Source organism: Pongo pygmaeus, chromosome 7 (genome assembly GCF_028885625.2).
Source record: "Pongo pygmaeus isolate AG05252 chromosome 7, NHGRI_mPonPyg2-v2.0_pri, whole genome shotgun sequence".
Taxonomy (NCBI): domain Eukaryota; kingdom Metazoa; phylum Chordata; class Mammalia; order Primates; family Hominidae; genus Pongo; species Pongo pygmaeus.
Window position 1 is genome coordinate 107,006,405 of NC_072380.2, and position 23,555 is coordinate 107,029,959.

Sequence of the window (23,555 nt, forward strand, 5' to 3'; positions counted from 1 at the left end):
TGACCTATGCCCTAGGCTCAGAAGACAAAGATCTGCAAAAATGGGTGTTACTCATTACAATCATTCAACAAATATTTGTTGAGTGCCTAGTAAATGTCAGACTGTGTTCTAAGCCCTGGGAATACATGTGAGAACAACAACAACAACAAAATCCTCATCCTTGAAAATCTAGTTGGAAAGATTAACCCTTTTTTTTTGAGATGGAGTCTCACTCTGTCACCCACGCTGGAGTGCAATGGCCAGATCTCGGCTCACTGCAACCCCCGCCTCTCAGGCTCAAGCGATTCTCTTGCCTCAGCCTCCCGAGTAGCTGGGATTACAGGTGCGCACCACCCCGCCCGGCTAATCTTTGTGTTTTTAGTAGAGACGGGGTTTCACCATGTTGGTCAGGCTGGTCTCGAACACCTGACCTCGTGATCCGCCTCGGCCTCCCAAAGTGCTGGGATTACATGCGTGAGCCACTGCTTCCAGCCCAGAAAGATTAACTTTTAAATTAAAAAAAAAAAAAATCAGAAACCGGGATTAGACTTCCTTAAGCCATTCATGCCGGAGGTTGCAAATTCTTTTTGTGAAAAATCACACCTTAGCGATGACCTTGAGCAGTAGGATGTAAACAACTCCCACAAGCTTAGCGTTCCAATAACGGAACACAAGGCATAAACTAAACAGGAAGAAGGCAAGTCTGTGTGAATATGGTCAACTCCAACACTCAAGATTCTAATGTGGATACTACTGCGGAATTCCTGGTAAACGCGCTGATTTAATAAAGTATTCGGTTTATCCAAACGGGCTACACAAATGATTAATCCAAACTCCAAAGACCTAGAAAGAACAGGCGGGGCCAGGTTTCCCCAAGTGTTCCAACCACTTTTTCAGCAACAGTCACCTGCTTGGCGACGAGCCTCCGGACCGCCTCGCGCTATCTGGTCCACCCGGCGGGGGCCACGCACCAGGTTCCGCGTCCCTGTGAGGCGGCACCTCCTGGGCCCAGCAGAGCTGAGCACCTGGGAACCGCGCACCTAGAGCCCCACGGGGAGGTGGTTAGGGGGAACCGGCTCCTCCAGGCGGCCTCGCCCACTGCAATGCAATCTGGGTGGTTTTTCCAGGTCCCTCCCTGCCTCGTTCCGCGCCCAGTCCCTGCCCCCGCGACGCCCGAGGGCCTGGACGGATAGCTCGAAGTTACCGGGGCTGGGGAGGAGCCAGGCTACTGCAGTAAGCCAGCCGGAACCCATTTATGACTCCGCACTCTGAAGTTCAGGACAGGGAAGCACCCACCTCTGGAACTCAAGCAGCGGACGAGGGAGGGTCCCGAGCGCCGTCGCAGCGCTGCGAGTGTAGACCCCAGGCCTTCGCCCGCTCTCGGGGACGCGAGCTGCCACCTGCATCACGGGAGGCCCCGCCTCCGCCTGCACCTTCTCCTACCAGGAAACGAGACGGCGCGGGCCTCGGGCTCCTTTCCCCACTCCCGGGAGCCTGAACCCCCACTGGGAAAGCCAGGCCTCCAGCTTCCTTTGACACGCGTCCTGAAAGGTTACCGGATTTGTACCCGGAGTGGGTTCTGCAGGGATAGGTCCATGGTTGCCCGTTTCACATCATGAATATGAACGGGGCTGGACACCTAGAACCGAATTATTAATACTTCAGACAGAATTCTGTTCCCAAGAACAAATCGCTTTGAGATGTAAAACCCGAGAAAACTTCATCTCTAGCGCTTTTCTCTCTAAAATGCCAACAAGACCCAACAACATACTGACACCGATCTGGTGCCTGGGGGTGTTGGTGGGGGCACGAGCCTCTAGGCAGACCAAGCTGAAGTAGAGCAGGGAGGTTGTTTGGGAGCTTGGTCAAGTCAACACACTCCAATCCAATGCCAAAAGCATGAGCAGAGGGAATGGGGTCAGGGCGCAGAACCTGGGAAAAAGCCTGCGTGGCTCGATTTAAGAAAATTTTTATTAGGCATGCGGATGGATGCTTTTCATTTGGGGCCCAAGGCAAATAAAAGAAAATGGGCCCCAGCTCTGGAGGATGTTCCAGCTTCGAACTAGCAGCCAGGACCAAACCGGACATAGCATTCAGAGTTGAGAGAAAAAGAAGCGGGCTCCGTTGTGCCTGAGTTTCCTTGCGGGGTCCCCCAGCTGCTTTGCGCCTGGTAACTGCGTCCCGGGGAGTGACTAGGTGGTTGGGCGTCCGGCTCTGGCGTGCGCGGGGTTCCTCTCCGGAAGGTGGGCAGCGCGGCGGGTTTGGGATGAGCGTGCACCCGGGCTCCGGCCCGGAGAAGTGGGGGCTCGCAGGATTTCTCCTGCTGTTTGCACTGAAAGGTGTGTTGGCTCGGGAGCTGCTTTTCCGGGGATCTGCAGTTGCCCCCGCCACCTCCTGGCTGCGGTTGGCAGGTCCCTCCCTCAGCGGTTCGTCCTCCGCCGGCGCCGCGCCCTGGGCAGCTCCGCGCCCCGGGCCTCACCTGTGGCCTCCTTTCGCCTCCCTGCACCTGGCCTTTTCCTTTGACCCTTCAGAACCTTCGGCTTCGTTCCCCGCAGCCGGTATTCTCCGAGCCCCCCTGCACCTCTCAGTTACCTCCAGTGGGAACCCCTCCCCCCCACCGACTCCGCGCCCTTTACCTCTCTGAGCCCTTTCCCCGTCTGGCCTCGTCTACCCTCTGGGTGGCAACCGCCTCTTCCCCGCCCCTCGCGTCTCCCCTTCCTCCTCCCTCGCCCTCGCCTATCCATTCATCCAGCCATTGTCTCCCGCCTCTTCCTCCCCCTCCCCAAGCGGCCTCCTCCCCCACTGCTGCCACGTCGTGGTTTGAAGGAGCCAATGGGCCGGCGCCGCCAGGTGTCTCTTACCTGCACCACGTGGGGGAGGGGGAAGGGGCGGGCAGGTAGAGCCACATCCCAAAACAGAAAAGCTTTCAGCCATTGCGTGCCTCCCGGGGGTGCAGCCTTGCTCCAGGCTTTTTGCATAGACGCCCGGGCAACTGAATACAAAAAGGGCAGGCCTCCTGCGCCCTCCTTCCCACCCCCCTTCCTGCCCTGGGCGTGGAGCACCGACCAGGTGTGGGCTTGGGTGGTTGGTTACCGCCTTTTGCGCTAGCAGTAGCGAGGAAGGGGGGTGGGCGCTCTTTCTTTTTCTCTTAGAAGAGGGTTTAGCACAGGTTTTTTCGTTCTCACTTCCACACCACCTTACCGCCTCCCGACCCCCCCCCTTCTCCCCCTCCCCACCTATCGTCATGACTGCCTCTCCGGATTACTTGGTGGTGCTTTTTGGGATCACTGCTGGGGCCACCGGGGCCAAGCTAGGCTCGGATGAGAAGGAGCTGATCCTGCTGTTCTGGAAAGTCGTGGATCTGGCCAACAAGAAGGTATTTCTCCACGTTTTCGTCTAAATGCAAGGAATGGGGCAAGAAGTTTGTGGTAGAGGTTTGGGCGGGGAGGGGGGTGAAGGTAGATAAATAATTGCTCTTGTTTGCCCACTTGTGAGTCTGGACCCGAGGCCTAGGTAAGCTAGAGTAAAACCAAACTTATTGGCCAACTGCCTTGGAGCCATTTCAGTCCTCCGCAACTTGGCTCAGGTGGAGAGGCCGGCGCTACCAAGCCGGGTTCTTTGCCCGTCGGGGGACGCTCCGCCGAGACGAGGTGGGGTCTCGGAGGCCCTGGGGTCCACTTCCAGGGCTTTTCCGACCTATCGGGTGGGGGGTGGGGCGGGGGGCAGGAATGCACCGGAACCGATGGCGAGTCGCGAGCTTTGATTCTGCGTCCGGACCCCAAGAGAGGCTCGGGCCGCCCAGCAGGGGAGCGAGGGAGGAGGGTGCAGAAAGAGGCTCCGAAATTGGGGGAAACTGACCCCTGCTTCTCTACCTTCGGAGGTGGGACAGTTGCACGAAGTACTAGTTAGACCGGATCAGTTGGAACTGACGGAGGACTGCAAAGAAGAAACTAAAATAGACGTCGAAAGCCTGTCCTCGGCGTCGCAGCTGGACCAAGCCCTCCGACAGGTGACAACCCCGGGTCACGCCGCCCACCCCAGCCTGGGCCCAACCCCACCGCACCCTACGCCCTCTCAGGGCGGCCCACGCATGTTCCCGGAGCAGGGTGGCGAGACGCCCGCCCGGCCGCGTGGGTGGGAGCCCAGCCTGAGGGCCGGGGAGCACCGTTTGGGCGGGGGTCGCTGCTGCTTTTCACCTCCCAGCCTCCCAGGGTTTGGGACCGACATTCACTAGTTTTCGAGTTACTTGCTAAGTAGTTACTGGAGCCGGAGCGTCAGCTCCATTTTGCCAATTGATTGACGTGCGGAGTTTGAATCCTAGCGCCCCCATCTCCAGGTCCAGACCCCAGACGCGCCGCTCCCTTGCGGGGTTTGGGCCCACAGCCTTCGGGCAGGGGGCGCTGTGGCGTAGACGTGCAGGTGGGCCCGGCGGGTGTGCAAGAAGTAGCACGGTTTGGGTTGGAAAATGAAGGTGGCCGCCTGGTTTCAGGCTTCTGAACTCCCGACGAAAGGCTCGGTCCGTCATTATTTCTTTAGTGGCCTTGGTCCCAGTGCCAGGGAGGTTTTTCAGGTCCGAACGTGCAAGGCTGCCCGTTGGGTCACTGCGGAACTGATGGAATCCCTTTATTAGGACTGAGGTGACCTAAAAACCGGCTGTTCCGGGGTGCTGACGGGTGCCGGATCGGGTAGGGCGGGGCGCTAAACACCTGTTCACAGATGAATGCTCTGCGCTCTCACGACCTCTGCCCTAGCACACGAGCTTCGAGTTATAGGAGAAAGCTATCTTTTCTGGGGTGTATTCATCCAAGACTTTCTAGATCTGTATACCCAATACCCGTATTTATTAGAACCTGGCATCTTTCTTAAGCCTGGCACATCCAAACATATAAAAAGTAACACTAGGGAATGATGTAATCTGAAGGCAACCTGCTGATGAAATGAGACATCTGACTTAAGTGTTGAATGAATTTTTTTTGTAAAAACAGAAGGGAGAATGCATTGACAAGTTTCTCCTGGGCGCGAACTGCGGGTTGATTGGAAAGCTTCTCTACCTCGAGGAAGCTAGACGGTTCGTGGGAAAGGATTCTGTCTTTCCAAGGTTGCCCCAGCACCGGTGTCCCCCATCAGGGCCCTTATTGCGGTTTTCTCTGGCTATCACCAAGGGGAGCTACTTTGCAGTGTTTGTAAATCGTGCATCAGTTGCATCCCTGGGTGTATCTTGTTCTTGCAGTTTAACCAGTCAGTGAGCAATGAACTGAATATTGGAGTAGGGACTTCCTTCTGTCTCTGTACTGATGGTCAGCTTCATGTCAGGCAAATCCTGCATCCTGAGGCTTCCAAGAAGGTAAGAGTGCTGGCTTCTGGAAAAAAAATGGTTGGACCTTTGGGGTGACTGGAGGTTTTTAAAAATTTTTGGTTTATTCAGGTTTCTCTGTTCTTTAAAAGATGCATATAGGGAGCTATTTAATGAGTACAGAATTTCAGTTTGGGAAGATGAAAAAGCTCTGGAAATGGATGGTGGTTATGGTTGCAAAATATGTTAATGTACTTAATGTTTTACTGAACCATACTCTTAAAAATTATTAAAATGGTAAATTTGGTGTTAGGTATATACAAAGATACTCTTTGGTGACTTAAAATAGTCTCTTTGTTTACGTCCAATTTTCAAGATGCATGACACTCTTCCCTTTTCCAAAGCCAATACGGAGTGTGAATTTTTGACATTTAAAATAACTACAAAGAGAGGAAAGAACTATTCTTTAGTATGTCATAATATCCCCATTTGTGTTGAAAATGCTATATCCTAGAAAGGAAGGAAAAAAGAATTAAACATTTAAAGTTGTATTTCTAATAATTTCATTAAAAAGGCTACTTAAGACAACCTTATATCTAGTGAAACCACAATCGTAGCACTCTTCACTTTGTCTGATTTTAAGTAAATGTTCAAAACATTCTTGCATCAAAACAAAAGGGTCAGCCTCATCTTTTACCGTTGCTCATTTTTCTGACAGAGAGAGGATTACAGAATGAGAGAAATACAGTCTTATTAGGTAAAATGTGATTTCTCTTCCTGGGATAAATACTGAGGTGCTGTGGGAAAAGGGACAGCAGAGACAACCCACCCAGTGTAGCCAATCATTGTTAATACACTGTCTCTTAACAACTTAAATTAGTTTGACCTGTAGCTTTTTATTGTGGTAGGCAGGCACTGAGCTTGAAAAGATGGAAGTAGAATATATTTAGGTACCTGTATGAGGCAAGGCTTGCAATGAAAGATGTAGACTGACAAATGACGACCCAGGCAAGTAAGTGCAGATTTTATTTCGTTTAATATATTATGACAATTTAAAAAGTTTGAAGGAGTAACTCAAGTTGTTATGTCTTCAGAAAATCACTCCTTTTGTATGAGTCTTAGTAATTATTTGATAAAAGGGGAAGAATTTTTTTAAAAAATTAAATGCTAGATTAGACGCTACATCCTTACCAGAAATAGTGATATGTAAGGATTACTTTTTTACCCCCAAACTCACATGACAGAAGGACAAGACTTAATCTTTTCCCTGTTGGGCCAGAGGAAAATAGCTGTTTTCATTATTTAGGTGGACTGCTTTGGGTGTAGGAAAACATCTGGAGAAAAATTAAGACTTTTTCCTCAGCTACTGCTATTAGGATTTTGATTAAATACAGAAACTAAAACAATTAATGTTATAGTGAAAGTAATTCTGTATATTCATTAAAGAAAAGGGTAAATGGCAAAACATGAAATAATCCTGCCACTCAACATATTAAAATGTTTTTCTCTAACACGAACGTATTTGAATATATTCTTTCAGGTTTCTGTAGACAAGCATTATTTACAAAGAGCATTCATACTGCACAAGCCTTTTAGCCTACATTTAATAGAACATCAACATTGTTATAACCACTAAATAAAATACTCAGTATTTTAAATGGACACAACAATTTAAACTGATTATTGTTGAACATTTGAGTTATTGTCCTTACAGATAACTTTTAAATGAGCATTTTTGTAGGTAATAGGAGGTTTCATGGTTCTTTTGGTTGTTAACTTTTTTAAAAGCTGTGACCATGGTGCAGCAATACTGATTTCAAAATACAGCAGGAACAGGTCACATCTAATAAAACCCAATAGAAGGAACTTGGAGAGGAGACATTTTGCATGAACATTTAACATTTAAAAGTCTTAATTTCCTTGATGTTCTAATGTAAAAATGGGTAAAAATTCCCAGCAAATTAATACAATTTCAAAATTTTAAGAAAAATCTAAATTGAGTTTTAAAAAGTATTATCTTTAAAAGTTATCCAATGCTGGGTTATTTTGTTAAGAAAAGAAACAATAGTGTAATATTTGTCCAGACAGTTGAGCTTTGCTTCGTTGCCACGGTAGTGGTCATAATAGCTAAGAACAGCAGGTAACCATTTCTCCTTTGCCTTTGGGATTTGTGAGTTTGTTTTTGTTTGAAGTTTAATTTGAGTTCACAGGTACAGCTACAATATTGTTCAAGAAGACTAATGTGGGACTATTATTTGGCACAAAAATAAGCCTTTTCAGTTAATCAGGAATTTACTATTCTAATCTCACTTATTACTGAAAATATGCATTATTAGAACCCAATAGTTAGAACTACCCAGTTTTACAATCTAATCCCACATCTGTATGAAAACTGAAAGGGCTGCTAGTGCTGCCTGAAAATACAGATGTTCTAAAATGGTTATGGCTGGGAAAAAGAGTAGTATTAACAGCCAGAAAATATGAAGTGTAACAGCACAAATGTATCACAGCTTCAGAACTGTTTTGAATGGAATGCATAGTAGAGCACAAACATTGTAATCCACTGCCTTAAAACAAGAGGAATTTTTTTTCATGAGACTTGTACATAGGATCTAATATAGAAACAGGACCAACTTTTAAAAATAAAGCCACTCTTACATTAATTTTAAATTTTTTCCATTGTAAAATATGCTTATATTCAATTTTTAGGTTCCTAATTGTGAGAGAAACATTGAACCGAATTCACCTAGTTAACATTATCTACCTTGTCCTTCCTCAGAATGTACTATTACCTGAATGCTTCTATTCCTTTTTTGATCTTCGAAAAGAATTCAAGAAGTGTTGCCCTGGTTCACCTGATATTGACAAACTGGACACTGCCGCAATGACAGAGTGTATCCTTTAAATCATTACTCAAGAGTCATTTGAAAAGATAGTTCCAGAAAAAAATGGTAATTCAAGAAACTTTCAAACATTTTAAATATTGTCAGCATATGGATGAAATTGGCCTATCCAAAATTTGTTTACTCTGCTGAGAAACTAAAATACAATTATAGACATCTTTGAAAGTGGTTATAATTAATCAGATGGTTGGATGGATTTGGAGATGGATTTTTTGGTGGGGTGATCACATGTAGAATATGGTTCAGTTTCAGTTTATGTAATGTGTGTGTGCTGGAGAAAGAACATGAAGACTTTAGTGCAGATTCTAAGGCCACTTTTTCTTGGTTACTGTGATTTTAGGGTTTATTTTGGCTTCTTTGGAATGAAGTCAATAATTTTTTTAATTAGTGGATATATCCCCTTTACAAGCTGCTGTTCACTGGTCCCGCTTTTAGCCTCCCCTGAATTTTTCAAATACAAGATTATGCTGATTATAATAAGCCATCTTTGGAGATGATAAAATGGGGTCTGGATTTTCCCCCACATTCTTTAGTTACCAAAATAATATATTTGATGCATGATATATTGTAAAAGTAATTTTATAATTACAAATCTATAATCATGAATGACCCATCTTACATTCATTAAGTCTTTAAAATGCTAACTAATAAGCAGGCATGTGCTAATATATCAGATGTAAAGTTGAGTAATTGTTACCTTGAGTGGCTTCCCAAAAGCCACTGTGAGAGTCATTATGAAGTTAAAACTAAGTTACCTTCAGTAGCTTGTGGGTTGTAGATGCTTATTCCCAAACTTTCTCATTTATTTTCAGGAACTAAAGCCTGGTTTTTGTGTTACTTCAGGATTTTTTTTCCTGATTGAAGTTTGCTCGCATATATTTCATAACTACTTGTAAACAGGTCAAATCCGTTTTCATTTACCTTCTTCATTGAGTCAGTTAGCTGGAATTTTGGCTTAGCATGACCAGTAGTGTTGGGAAGAGGGTGGAATAAGTTCATTGTGACAGAATTCTTACAAGAATTTTGTTAAAAAGGTTGGTACACCAGAAAAATTCTCACTGGTTGTTCTGTTGGTTTGAATGTTGTATTAGACAGCTCAAGCTTCCATAACAAATACCATAGACCAGGGAGCTTAAACAACAGAAATTTACTTTCTCATAGTTCTGGAGGCTGGGTTGTCCAAGATCAGGGTGTCAGCATGGTCAGGTTCTGGTGATGGCTCTTCCTGGCTTGCAGGTAGCCAGCCACCTTTTCTGGGGGGATAGCAGGAGGAGTTATTTTCTTACAAGATCACTGCCGTATCTAATTAGACCCCTCCACCCTTTGACCTCATTTAAACTTAACTTCTAAAGACCCTCTCTCCAGATAGTACATTGCGGGTTGGGCTTCAACATAGGACTTTGGGGGAGGTGGAGGACGCAATTCAGTTCTTAAGTATATATTAAACTTTTTAATGCAGATAGTTGGTCTTCTACAAAATAGAGAACCAGAGTACCTACAGAAAAATTAGAAGACAGTGGAGGAAAAATCTAATAAGCTATCTTAATTTAGAAAAAGACAACTTCTGGCTGGACATGGTGGCTTATGTCTGTAATACCAGCACTTTGGGAGGCTGAGGAGGGAGGATGGGTTGAGACCAGGAGTGCTGATACCAGCCTGGGCATTATTGGGAGAACCCATCTCTACAAAAAGTAAAATGAAATAAAAATATTTTAAAAAACGAAAAAGATAACTTCAGTAGGAAAAGAAGTATATTAAGAGTTGTTGCACCAGGGCAATATAGAGAAACCCCATGTCAACAAAAAATAAAAAAGTCAGCTGGACGTGGTTGCATAAGACTGTAGTCCCAACTACTTAGGAAGCTGAGGTGCAAGGATTGCTTGAGCCCAGGAAGTTGAGGCTGCAGTGAGCTGTGATTGTGCCACTACACTCCAGCCTGGGTAACAGAGCAAGACCCTGTCTCAAAAAAAGTGGATTTTATTTTTAAATGTTTTAATATTTAATATCGTACTTGTACATGTCTTATTTAACAAGTTAGAGATGCTAATAAGCTTTCTTAGCAACGGTTTTTGTGCTGCATTGCTGCTGTGGTCAGTTATTTTATGACTGCTATTCAGAGGAATACTTATTTCCCTCACTAGGCTACCAGACCAATTTCTGAGGCTAAAAGCAATTATGTCCAATCTGAATATCAACTTGTGCTCATCTATGTAAAGTATTTCTACAGTGTCTGAATTGAATTGTTTTGTTCTTTCAGAGCATTAAACATTTTCCTTGCCAATATGGAAGTGACGCTGAATTGGGAGATCTGTAGTCATTAAACATTCTTGATGGTTTTGCCAAGTGGACAGAAGGTCATTTGCTCTTGAGGAATTACCTGTTTCACCTGGTAAACCAGTGGGGGAGGGAAAGGGGCTTCTGTAAACACCTGGAGAAGAGTAGATAAGAGAATGTGCAGGTTGAAGTGTTTAATTTTTTTTGTCATGAAATACTTGTATCCTTGATTGGTTGTTTTAAATGAGGATACAGAAATATCAGTTTGGACCCTCAGTGATGTCACAATATTCTAAGTGTTTTGGAAACATGCTTTATTAACTTTACATCCAAGTAAATTTAAAATTTTTAATAAAAATCCAATTTTGGCTGGGCACGGTGGCTCATGCCTGTAATCCCAGCACTTTGGGAGGCCGAGGCGGGTGGATCACTTGAGTTCAAGAGTTCAAGATCAGCCTTGCCAACATGGCGAAACCCTGTCTCTGCTAAAAATAGAAAAATTAGCCGGGCATGATGGCGCACATCTATAATCCCAGCTACTCAGTAGGCTGAGGCAGGAGAATCACGTGAACCCAAGAGGCAGTGAGCCGAGATCACACCATTATACTCCAGCCCGGGTGACAGAGTGAGATTAAAAAAAAATATTATTTTTCATTTTTTGGAGATGGGTCCTCATATTTTGCCCTGGCTGCTCTCAAACTCCTGGCCTCAGACCATCCTCCTGTCTTGGCCTCCCAAAATGCAGGGATTATAGGTGTTTGCCACCATATCCTGGCCTCATTTATTTTTTAATTAGTAGGCTTTATTTTTTTGAGATGTAGTCATGCTATGTTACCCAGCCTGGTCTCAGACTCCTGAACTCAAGCAATTCTACTGCCTCAGCCTCCTGAGAAGTTTGGATTACAAGTGCATCTGCTGTACCTGTAATCTCAACTTTTTATTATTATTATTTCTTTTTTTGAGACACAGCCTCCCTCTGTTACCCAGGCTGGAGTGAAATGGCGTGATCTCGGCTCACTGCAACCTTCGCCTCCTGGGTTCAAGCGATTCTCCTGCCTCAGCCGCCCAGGTAGCTGGGATTACAGGCACCCGCCGCTATGCCTGGCTAATTTTTGTATTATTAGTAGAGATGGGGTTTCACCATGTTGGCCAGGCTGGTCTCCAACTCTTGAGCTCAAGTTATCCACCCATCTTGGCCTCCCAAAGTGCTGGGATTACAGGCGTGAGCCACTGCACCCAGCCCCAACTTTATTTTTTAAACCAGTTTTAGGTTTAGAGCAAAATTGGGCAGAAAGTATAGAGTGTTCCTATATAACCCTTGTTACACACATACATACACACACTCGCTCACTCACTCCCCCACTGTCAACGTGCTGCACCATTGAGCAGAAAGTATATTCTTCCTATAGAACCCTTGTTGTTCTCTCCCTCTTCCTCTCCCTGCTCCTTCCCTTCCTCTCCTCCTCTCCCCATGCCGCCTCACTGTCAAAGTGCTGTACCAGAGTGGTACATTTGTTACACCTGATGAGCCTACATTGACATGTCATTATTACCCAAAATTCATAGTTTACATTGGTGTTTACTTTTGGTCTCGTACATTCTATGGATTTTGACAGATGTATAATGACATCTATCTACCATTGTATCAAAATACATTGTAGCAATAGCATAGTATAGAATTTTTTTGTTTGCTTGTTTTTTTTTACCTGCTACCTTAAAGTCTTTTATCCCTAATAGAATAGTTTTATTGCCTTAAGAATCCTCTGTACTTTGGCCAATCATTCCTCTCTCTCCCTTAACCCCTGACAACCACCAATCTTTACTGTCTCTGTAGTCTTGCCTTTTCCAGGAGGTCATATAGTTGGAATCATGTAGTATTTAACCTTTTCAGATTGTCTTTTTAGCCAGTAATATGCATTTAAGATTACACCATGTGTTTTTGTGGCTTTATAGTTCCTTTTTAGCACTGAATTCCATTGTTTGGATGTATGGTTTGTTTATCCAAACGTGGTTTGTTTATTCGCCTACCGAAGGACATCTTGGTTGCTCTCAAGTTCTTGCAAATATGAATAGTGCTGTTATAAACATCACGTGCAGGTTTTCATGTGGACATAGGTTTTTTTAATCATTTTTATTTTTTTTGAGACAGAGTCTTGCTCTATTGCCCAGGCTGGAGTGCAGGGGCGCGATCTTGGCTAACTGCAAGCACCAACTCCCAGGTTCATGCCATTCTCCTGCCTCAGCCTCTTGAGTAGCTGGGACTACAGGTGCCCGCCTGTGGCTAATTTTTTGTATTTTTAGTAGAGATGGAGTTTCACCATGTTAGCCAGGATGGTCTCGATCTCCTGACCTCGTGATCCACCCGCCTTGGCCTCTCAAAGTGCTGAGATTATAGGCGTGAGCCACCACTCCTGACCTAGTTTTTTTTTATTTATTTTGGTAAGTACCGAGGAGTGTGATTGCTGGATCATATGGGAAGAGTGTCATTTTTTATATCTCACTGCAATTTTTGTGTTTAAGGCAGACTTTTTTCCAGGGGGAATGGTGAGGGAAAGCAATGAGGCTGGAGTGCATTGGTGCTGTAACGCTATCGTGGCTCACTGTGGCCTCAAACTCCTGCACCCTAGGCTCAAGTAGTTGGGACTACAGGCATGCACCACTGTACCGAGCCAATGTTGTGTATTTCTAATGGAAGAGGACACTAAAACCCAAGTTGTAGAATCACAAAGTCTGAGCTGAGTATACCCTGCTACACAGCAGCTTTGCTTTCCTGGGAGTTACTTGTGTCTACCGAGCCAAACTTTAATCTTGAGTATTCCAAAATGAAAGCTTTGTAAGTGAAGTGCTATGTAAATGAAAAAGTAGGACCATTTTGATGAAGAAAGGGTTTAGGAATTTTTTTTCTTTTTTTTGAGATGGAGTCTTACTCTGTTGCCCAGGCTGGAGTGCAATGATGCAATCTTGGCTCACTGCAACTTCCACCTCCCGGATTCAAGTGATTTTCCTGCCTCAGCCTCCCAAGTAGCTGGGACTATAGGAGCCCTCCACCTCACCTAGCTCATTTTTGTATTTTTAGTAGTATTTAACCATATTAAACAGGCTGGTCTTGAACTCCTGACCTCAGGTTATCCACCCACCTCAGCCTCTCAAAGTTCTGGTTTTATAGGTGTATAGGTGTCAGCTGCCACACCTGACCAGGAATTGAGTGTAGTTCTGGTTCTTATTTTGGGCACTTCATTCCCTCTTTTGTCTTTGTATTTGTTCTAAAGCGCCTTTTTTTTTGGAGACAGAGTTTCTGTCTTGCCCATGCTGGAGTGCAGTGTGCAATCTTGGTTCACTGCAACCTTCGCCTTCTGGGTTCAAGCAATTCTCCTGTCTCAGCCTCCCAAGTAGCTGAGATTACAGGCATGCGCCACCATGCCCAGCGAATTTTTGTATTTTTAGTAGGTACGGGGTTTCACCATGTTGGCAAGGCTGGTCTGGAACTCCTGACCTCAGGTGATCTGCCCTCCTCTGCTTCCCAAAGTGCTGGGATTGCAGGCATGAGCCACTGCACCTGGCCCTAAACACATTTCTGATGTTGGTGTTAGGCCTTTGAGTTATTCCAGTTGCATTGTTGTCTGCTTTTGAATTATGTGATGCTAGCTGAGAAGACCTCATCTAGCAGGTAAACTGGATTGCATGTTGTAAGCTTTTTACTTAATCAAGTGAGGGTGTGAGATGATAGGGACTGGGGCTTCTGTGGTTTTTTTTTTTTTTTTTGAAATTATCTTAGATCCCTTACGGAAATTAATACTAGTTGTCTCCTGCTGAAAGGACATTTGTGTAAATGGCTTCTTTTATTCATTTTCTTTTAAACCCATTTTTTTCCCCACTAATGTTGGATGGAATTACTTCCTGATTTCTTAACCTGCTTTTTGTTAGCTGTTTGTCAGGAACTTACTTATTCTCACTAATCAAGATTTCTAATATTGTGTTTACTTCCCTTTGCCAAGCATTTATTAAGATCTTATTTTTCTGAAAGTATGGTAAGGAGGACAGGTGAAAAAAACTATCAATTGACTGCTTACTACGTATGCCATGAACGGCTCAGTGGGGAGCTTTCATCCCCATTTTATCACTAGGGAAACTGAGGCTTAGAGGCTTTCTCTTTAAGTTAGATGCTCTAGCATCCAACAATATACAAGGTGAAATATTTTAGAATGTATACCATCATTTGAGGCACGTTGGCTACCTTAAATAGGTTATCTCCCTTTTAAGTTAATATCCTGTGTTTCCTTGGCACATATCAAACCATAAAGCAGTAAAGTTAATTTTGTAAAATATGTATTCCATGATAGGGTATTGCATTTGTATGTGCTGTTTGACGTGATTATGATTGCCATTTCACTAGGGCAAATTTCCATTATCAGGGAAAAAAAGAAACCACTAAACTGCTCATGCCTACCCATTCAAAGGTTAGTAGGGTGTGTATGTTTCATCACTTCTTGGGGGGTGTAAAGGATTTGGGTATGTGTGCACATATGTGTGCTCTATTATCAGTGTGTGACATTAGCCTGTTTTTCCTATAGGTTACAATTGGGGATAATAGGATAGTAGTTAAGAACATGAACACTGGGGGCAACTTATTTGAATCCTCAGCCTCAGATTACCCATCTTAAAATGGGTAAGACTATTGTATAAGGATTAACGAGATAATGTGTGCTGCCACTTAGCTGGTTGTTGGCCTGCCCCACACTCTGCAGTGCTGACTGATCCTGTGGACCCCACCAGGTTGTTGGGTGTCTCAGAACAGGAAAAACAGCTGGCAAGGGACTTTGAAAAGGACTTCCTTATTGTTTTAAAACTTTATATAAACCATTTTACACATATAAATTTTTTTAACCTTATGTGAGACTAGATGTAGACCTTTCAAAGCATCAGCTACATGTTAGTACAGGTAAACTTGAAGGTTAGGAGTTTATTCTAACAGTGAAATGAGCTGGGGCTTTATAATTGTACAAACCTTCCCTGCCCTGCTGTAAAGGTGAAGGCAAACACCGAATCCTCATTGGTATTTTTCTGTGTATGAAAGGGATTTATATGTGTATATATATATATATGTAGATATGTGTATATATGTATATATGTGTATATATGTATATATATGTATATATGTGTATATATGTATATATGTATATATATATGTATGTATAAATCAAGTATACAGTTAAGCTGGGCCAGTAGTTGACCTTGTTAGCTGGAGGTGGAAGGAATTATCTCTGGCATCACATTGGCATAACATGAGCCAAATCGGCACAGACACTGGCCTGTCATCTGCAGTGAGTGAAGTGACTAGAAATACTGCATATTCCTTGCCAGCCCTCAGACTAATGTTAATTATGTGTGGTTTGTTTTAGTTATAAAATATTTTGGCCTGGTACAGTGGCTCACGCCTGTAATCCCAGCACTTTGGGAGGCGGAGGCAGGTGGATAACGTGAGGTCAGGAGTTTGAGAACAGCCTGGCCAACATGGCGGAACCCCGTCTCTACTAAAAATACAAAAATTATCTGGGTGTGGTGGTGGGTACCTGTAATCTCAGCTACTCAGAGGCTGAGGCATGAGAATTGCTTGAACCTGGGCAGCGGAGGTTGCAGTGAGTCAAGATCGCGCCACTCTAGCCTGGGCAACAGAGTGAGACTCCATCTCAAAAAAATAAAATATTTTACTTTTAAAATGGGAGTTTGGAAATTCCAAGTTAATCCTTTTGTTTTAGAAAGCTTCGGAAGACTTGTTATCAAGGAGTCTCCTTTTCCTAATTTGTTTATCCCATATAAATGTCTTTTTCCAAAGTAAAGTTTCTCATCTCCTTTGTTGAATGAGACCCTACCTCCATCTTATTTCTTCTAGGGTATAATTGACTTACTAGGTTTGTTGGAAATCCTTCTGCATGACTCTTCAGTACAATAATATCTCCAAAAAGTGATATTTGTTAGGCAGGGATCTTATTTTTTACCCTCTAAGAGTAACCGGCTGGGTGCAGTGGCTCATGCCTGTAATCTCACGACTTTGGGAAGCTAAGGCAAGAGGATCACTGGAGCCCAGAAGTTCAGGACCAGCCTAAGCAACACAGGAAGACCCTGTCTCTACAAAAATAAATCTAAAAATTAGCTAGGTGTGGAAGCACACTCTTGTGGTCCATGCTACTTGGGAGGCTGAGTTGGGAGGATCACTTGAGCCCAGGATGTCAAAGCTATAGTGAGCCATAATCACACCACTGCATTCAAGCCTGAAGATCCTGCCTCAAAAAAAAAAAAAAAGCTGAGAAGTAAGGTTTAAAACTAAGGTTGTATTCAACCTGAGAAAGCTGGTTGGGAGAAGACAAAACTAGGGTTTTAAGTATGTGTTTTAAGTATGTATGTGAGGGTTTTTTTTCTTTTTTTTTTTTTGGATATGGCATCTCACCCAGGCTGGGGTGCAGTGGTGCGATCTCAGCTCATTGTGACCTCTGCCTCCTGGGTTCAAAGGATTCTTATACCTCAGCCTCCCAAGTAACTGCTGGAATTACAGATATGCATCACCACACCTGGCTAATTTTTGTATTTTACTTTTAGTTTCACCATGTTGGCCAGGCTGGTCTCAAACTCCTGGTGTCAAGTGACCCATCCGCCTCTGCCTCCCTAAGTACTGGGATTACAGGGGTGAGCCACCATACCTGGCGTCTCTTTTTTATTTATTTATTTATTTATTTATTTTTTTTTTTTTCACTCCTCTCAGCTCATACCTAGGTTTTAGATTTCTTTTCCCCCAGCATTTTATTGCTGGTGTTAAATAGTTTTGGTTGTGTTGACTTCTCATTGTATTTTCTTATGGTGACATTTTTTGTTTCCTTCAAAGCTCACTTTAAAATATATTGGGTTATATGTAGAACTTACATTTAAAATTATGCAACCAAACTGGGCACGGTGTCTCAGGCCTGTAATCCTAGCATTTTGGGAGGCTGAGGCTGGCAGATCACTTGAGCCCAGGAGTTTGAGACCAGCCTGACCATCTGGTGAAACCCTGTCTCTACAAAAAATACAAAAATTAGCCAGGCATAGCGGCATTCGTCTGTAATCCCAGCTACTTGGGAGGTCGAGGTTGGACAATCATTTGAACCCAGGACGTGGAGGTTGCAGTAAGCCAAGATCACGCCACTTCACTCCAGCTTGGGCAACAGAGTGAGACCCTGTCTCGAAAAAATAAATTAAGCAAACAGCTAGGTTTGGTGGCACACTCTTGTAATGCCAGCTACTCCGGAGGCTGAAGCGGGAGGGTCGCTTGAATCCCAGGAGTTCTGGGCTGTAGTGCGGTATGCCCATCCAGTATCCACAGTAAGTTCATCATCAATATGGCGACCTCCGGGAGTGGAGTGGAGGGTTGCCTAAGGTGGGGTGGAGGGTTGCCTAAGGTGGAGTGGAGGGTTGCCTAAGGTGGGGTGGAGGGTTGCCTAAGGTGGGGTGAACTGTCCCAGAAACAGCAGGTTAAAACTCATGCCTCATGTGCTGATCAGTAGCGGGATCGCACCTATGAATAGCTACCGCACTCCAGCCTAGGCAACGTAGCAGGACCCTAGTCTCAAAAAAAAAAAAAAAACTCTTTTTTTTTTTGAGACGGAGTCATCCTCTGTCGCCCAGGCTGGAGTACGGTGGCGCGATTCCGACTCACTGCAAGCTCCGCTTTCCTGGTTCAAGCCATTCTCCTGTTTCAGCCTCCCGAGTAGCTGGGACTACAGGCGCGTGCCACCACGCCCAGCGAATTTTTTGTATTTTTTTTTAGTAGAGACGGGGGTTTCACCATATTAGCCAGGATGGTCTCGATCTCCTGACCTTGTGATCCGCCCACCTCGGCCTCTGAAAGTGCTGGGATTACAGGCGTGAGCCACCGCGCCCGGCCCATAAAGGCAACTCTTTTAAGAGTAACATCTCTATCACATGATTTTAGAAAATTCAGTTTTTAGATAGAAGACTAATCAACTTTTCTCTTTTTTTCTTGCTGTGTTTTATCAGCTACTCCTTTGTTCATTAGCATAGGTATTATAAGCCTGGAAGCATGAAATTGTGTTACTATACAATAAATGAAAGTAAACAAAAGGAATGGATTTAATGTCTTGAGGATTCTATGGCAAGGAAAAATGGCTTTCAGATGACACTTCAAATTGGAGTAATTATAAAATAGTTTAAACTTGTCTGAGTTAATGTATTACCTTATTAAAAACTTAGTTTAAAAAGATATTTACAAGTAAAAATTGGATGTTCTGAAACCAGATGTGACCATTTTTAGGTAGTTGGGAAGGATAACTTTTTAAAGTAGATAAGCTAATATTGATAAACCATAAAATTTCTCTCTGAATTATATCCTCAGCTAATGTAAGTGTGGATTAAGTCCTCAAGCCTGTTTCACCAGTGGTGGTCATAAGGAAAGTGTCCCTCCTGTTAATATATAGACAAGTCTCTCTAGACTCCTCTAACATGCATATAAAGTTTTACTTGTTCAGTTGCAGCCTGAAATGATGAGTTTTTTTCCCACTGCCTCTGCCTGTACCCTTCCTCATTTCCTTGAGGCATTTCTCATTTGTAAAGCTGGCTAAGCCTGTTTGTACTGTTGTGGCTGCCTTGAGGGCAGAATGAGTAAGTTATGTGAGGAGCTATAAATCAGGAGGCACAGATTCATCTTTCCTTTCCTCAAGATCAGACGTGCAGCAAGTAATCCAATATATACTTATAAATTGATAGGGGAAAGAATTGCTACTAAAACTTTTTTTCTCATTCCTCTCTGTTACTCGTTTTCAGTGATGCTAAGGATCATAGATTGAAGAAACTGGCCTATTGAGGCTGTGTGTGTGTGTGTGTGTGTGTGTGTGTGTGTGTAAGGAGATGGCTTGGGCATTCAGGAGGTTGGGTGACTTTTACAAGTTGTTACACAGCTTAGCGCCGCTGATCCTGGTGTGTGACGCTGATCCTGGTGTGTGATGGCTCAAAGGGAGACATGTTGGGACGTGTTATGTGGCACCAAGGTAGCCAAATGTCAAGAACATTTTCTGAGTTAAAAAGTAGAATTCATTAAAATGATTCTTCAGCTACAAGTCTATTTTTAACCAGGCAGGAATGCTTTACATTTTTACTTTTGATCTCTGTCGTCTTCACTTGGCTTTTATCAATGAATTAATAAAACTTCTCACACACTATTGCTCAATAGTCAAATCATAGCTGTCATGTAATCCCACCTCCATTACTCATCAGCCAGGTGACTGGGTGAACTACTGAACATCACTCAGTCCCAGTGGTTTGTTTGAGATGGAGTCTTGCTCTGTCACCCAGGCTGGAGTGCAGCGGCCATGATCTCAGTTCACTGCAACCTCTGCCTCCTGGGTTCAAGCGATTTTTGTGCCATAGCCTCCTGAGTAGCTAGGATTATAGGCATCCGCCACTACATCCGGCTAATTTTTGTATTTTTAGTCGAGACAGGAGTTCACCATGTTGGCCAGGCTGATCTCGAACTCCTGACCTCCAAGTGATCCACCCACCTCGGCCTCCCAAAGTGCTGGGATTACAGGCGTGAGCCCCCATGCCCAGCCTCACTAAATCTTAGTTTCTACAACTGTTTGGTTTTGCTGTAATTTATCTGTCAGGGTTATTATGAGAATTGGAAGAAATAGGGAGTGGTTGGCACAAAATGGTGTCCAATAAATGCCACCATTTAAGTCAGTAGATCCTTGGAAGCTATAGAGATGTTGATAGGTGGAAAGAGATCAGAGGAAGATGGGGGCCTACACCCAGGAAATGTTACGACAGTCAAGAAAATAGCATAACATTATAGGAATAGTATCTAATGAACTCTTAAATTGATGATTGTGGCCTAGAACAGTTTTGGTGGGTCATTTGTGGCCTAATTTGGTTAGGGGATTAAGATAAGAGTGCTTTCCTTATAGGGTGGTACCTGAGCAATGTTGAGAAGGCTAGGTAATCCTGTCATTAATAGATGAGAGGAAAGCTTAATTTGAATGGAATATACTTTTATACTCCTTTCAAATCTAAATTTTCCCCATATTCTTTTTTGAGATTGATTGACAAACATTCCTGTGGCATCCATTGTATCTGGCCATCTTTTTGCAATCTCCATTCTTCTGTAATAGGTCACAGGTCAATAACCTTTTGCTATAAAGGGCTAGAAAGTCAATGTTAGGTTTTGCAGAGCACATTAGGGTCTGCTCACACAGGTGCACCTTGTTTTAGTGTGCTTCACTTTATTGTGCTTCACAGTTGTTGTATTTTGTCTTTTTTTTATTTTTTATTTTTGAGACAGGATCTTGCTCTGTCACCCAGGCTGGAGTGCAGTGGTGTACTTCTCAACCTCCCAGGCTCAAGCAATCCTCCCACCTCAGCTTCCTGAGTAGATGCAATGACAGGCCAATTTGTTATTTTGTAGAGATGGGGACTCGCTATCTCAGGCTGGTCTTGAATTCCTGGGTTCAAATGATCCTCCCACCTCGGCCTCCCAAAGTGCTGGGATTACAGGCGTGAGCCACCGTGTCTGGCCAGTTTTGTTTTGTTTAAAAAAAAAGAAAATGGAAGATTTGTAGCAACTCTGCATTCAGCAAGTCTATTGACACCATTTTTCCTACAACATTTGCTCACTTGTCTCTCTGTCACCTTTCAAACGTTTTCATTATTCTGTTGTGGCGATCTGTAATCAGTGATCTTTGTTACCGGTGTAATTGTTTTGGGGCACCATAAAGCAGGGCCATATTAGGTGGCAAACTTAATTGGTCAGTGTTGTGTGTGTTCGGCTGCTCCAACTGGTGGTTACCCCATCTCTCTCCCTCTCCTTGGGACTCCCTATTCCCTGAAACACAATATTGAAATTAAGCCAATTAACCCTGCAATAGCATCTAAGCATTCAAGTGAAAGTAAGAGTTTCATATCTCTCACTTTAAATCAAAAGCTAGACATGATTAAGCTTAGTCAGGAAGGCATGTCAAAAGCTAAGGTAGGCCAAAAGCCAGGCCTTATGCACCAAATGATTTGTCAAGTTGCGTAAAGGAAAATTTCTTGAATATTCCAGTGAATATATGAATGATAAGAAAGCAAAACATTATAGGGTGTTACCTGAGCAAAGATGAGAAGGCTGGGTACCACTTGTCATTTATAGAAGAGAGGAAAGCGTAATTTGAATGGAATATACTTACTGCCATGATATGGAGAGAGTGTGAGTGGTTTGGATAGATCAAACTAGCTACAACATTTCCTTAAGCCAAAGCGCAATCTAGAGCAAGGCCTTAAGTCTCTTCAATTCTATGAAGGCTGAGAGAAGTGAGGAAGCTGCAGAAGAAAAGCTAGCAGAGACTGGTTTATGAGATTCAAGGAAATAAGTCAGCTCTACGACATAATTCAAAGTGAAGCAGAAAGTGCTTATGGAGAAGTTGCAGTGAGTTACCCAGAAGATTTAGCTAACCAATGAAGGCAGCTACACTAAACAGCAGATTTTCAATGTACTAGAAACAGCTTTCTTTTAGAAGATGATGCCATCCTGGACTAACAGCTAGAGAGGATAAATCAATGCCTTGCTTCAAAAGCTGATTCTCTTGTTATAGTCTAATGTAGCTGGTGACTTTTAAATTGAAGCTAATGCTCATTAACCGTTCTAAAAATCCTAGCGTTCTGAAGAATTATGCTAAATTGGCCAGGGGTGGCGACTCATGGCTGTAATCCCAGCACTTTGGGAGGCCGAGATAGGTAGATCATTTGAGGCCAGGAGTTCAAGACCAGCCTGGCCAACATGGTGAAACCCCATCTCTACTAAAAAATACAAAAATGAGGTCGAGTGCAGTGGCTCACGCCTATAATCCCAGCACTTTAGGATGCTGAGGCAGGTGGATCAGCTGAGGTCAGGAGTTCGAGACCAGCCTGGCCAACATGGTGAAACCCCGTCTCTATAAAAATACAAAAATTAGCTGGGTATGGTGGCGCGTGCCTGTAATTCCACCTGCTCAGCAGTGAGCTGAGGTCATGCCACTGCACTCCAGCCTGGGCGACAGAGCGAGACTGTCTCAAAAAAAAAAAAAAACAAACAAAAAACCAAAGAAACCCAATAATTACACTAAGTCAACTCTACCTGTGCCCTCAAACAGCATCACAGGCTACCGAATCTTTGATGAAAGGAAGAGGTAATTGATGTGGCAAACTTCATTGTTGTCTTATTTTCAGAAATTGCCACAGCCATCCCAACGTTTAGCAACCATCACCCTGATCCGTGAGTAGCCATCAACATCTAGGTAAAATCCTCCACCAGCAAAAAGATTGACTCACTGAGGGCTCAGATGATTAACATGTTTTAGCAACAAAGTTGTTCTGTTGGTTTTTATTTTTGGAGACAGAGTCTACCTCTCGCCCAGGCTGGAGTGCAGTGGGGTGTTCTCAGCTCACTACAACCTCTACCTCCCGGGTTCAAGCGATTCTCTTGCCTCAGCCTCCTGAGTAGCTGGGATTACAGGCATGTACCACCATGCCTGGATAATTTTGGTATTTTTAGTAGAGATGGGGTTTCACCATATTGGCCAGGCTTGGTCTCGAACTCCTGGTCTCAAGCGATCCTCCCGCCTCGGCATCCCAAAGTGCTGGGATTACAGGTGTGAGCCACTGTGCCCGTCTGCAACAAAGTATTTTTGAATTAAGGCATGTACATTTTTTAAAAGACATAATGCTATTGAATACTTAATACAGTACAGTCAAAACATAACTTTTATATGTAGTGGGAAACCCAATAAATTCTGTGACTTGCTTTATTGTGATATTCACTTTAATGCAGTGGTGTAGAACCAAGCCTACCATATTTTCAAGGTATGCCTCTATTTGATGGAAATACATCCTTATTTTAGAGATTCGCAAAACTTCATGTGAATTCCTGGTTTCACCCTCAAACCAAGTTTGAGCTATGTGTTTCAAAGAGTATACTTTTGGTAAACAAGCACATTGGCCTGTGTTGGCTCTGAGTGCTTGAATTGTTTCCAAAATTTGCTGTCTAGAACTAGCATCTGCTGTCATCAAAGGTGGACTATCCTACAGGGCTCCAAAAGTGTTCTATAATA

The 23,555-nt window shown here is 43.8% G+C and overlaps 1 protein-coding gene across 7 annotated transcripts in view; it reads left to right on the forward strand.

The window, feature by feature from the left end:
* Window positions 1-1,342: 1,342 nt before the first annotated feature.
* Window positions 1,343-23,555, forward strand: part of ESRP1 (epithelial splicing regulatory protein 1) — a 67,913-nt gene continuing 45,700 nt past the window's right edge. For all 7 annotated transcript variants that reach the window (XM_054498687.2, XM_054498689.2, XM_054498692.2 and 4 more), the window contains exons 1-4: window positions 1,343-3,355; window positions 3,860-3,988; window positions 5,210-5,323; window positions 8,052-8,166. In XM_054498687.2, the coding sequence (XP_054354662.2) occupies window positions 3,224-3,355; window positions 3,860-3,988; window positions 5,210-5,323; window positions 8,052-8,166 (490 nt within the window). In that variant the 5' untranslated portion in view covers window positions 1,343-3,223. The remainder of the gene's footprint in view (window positions 3,356-3,859; window positions 3,989-5,209; window positions 5,324-8,051; window positions 8,167-23,555) is intronic.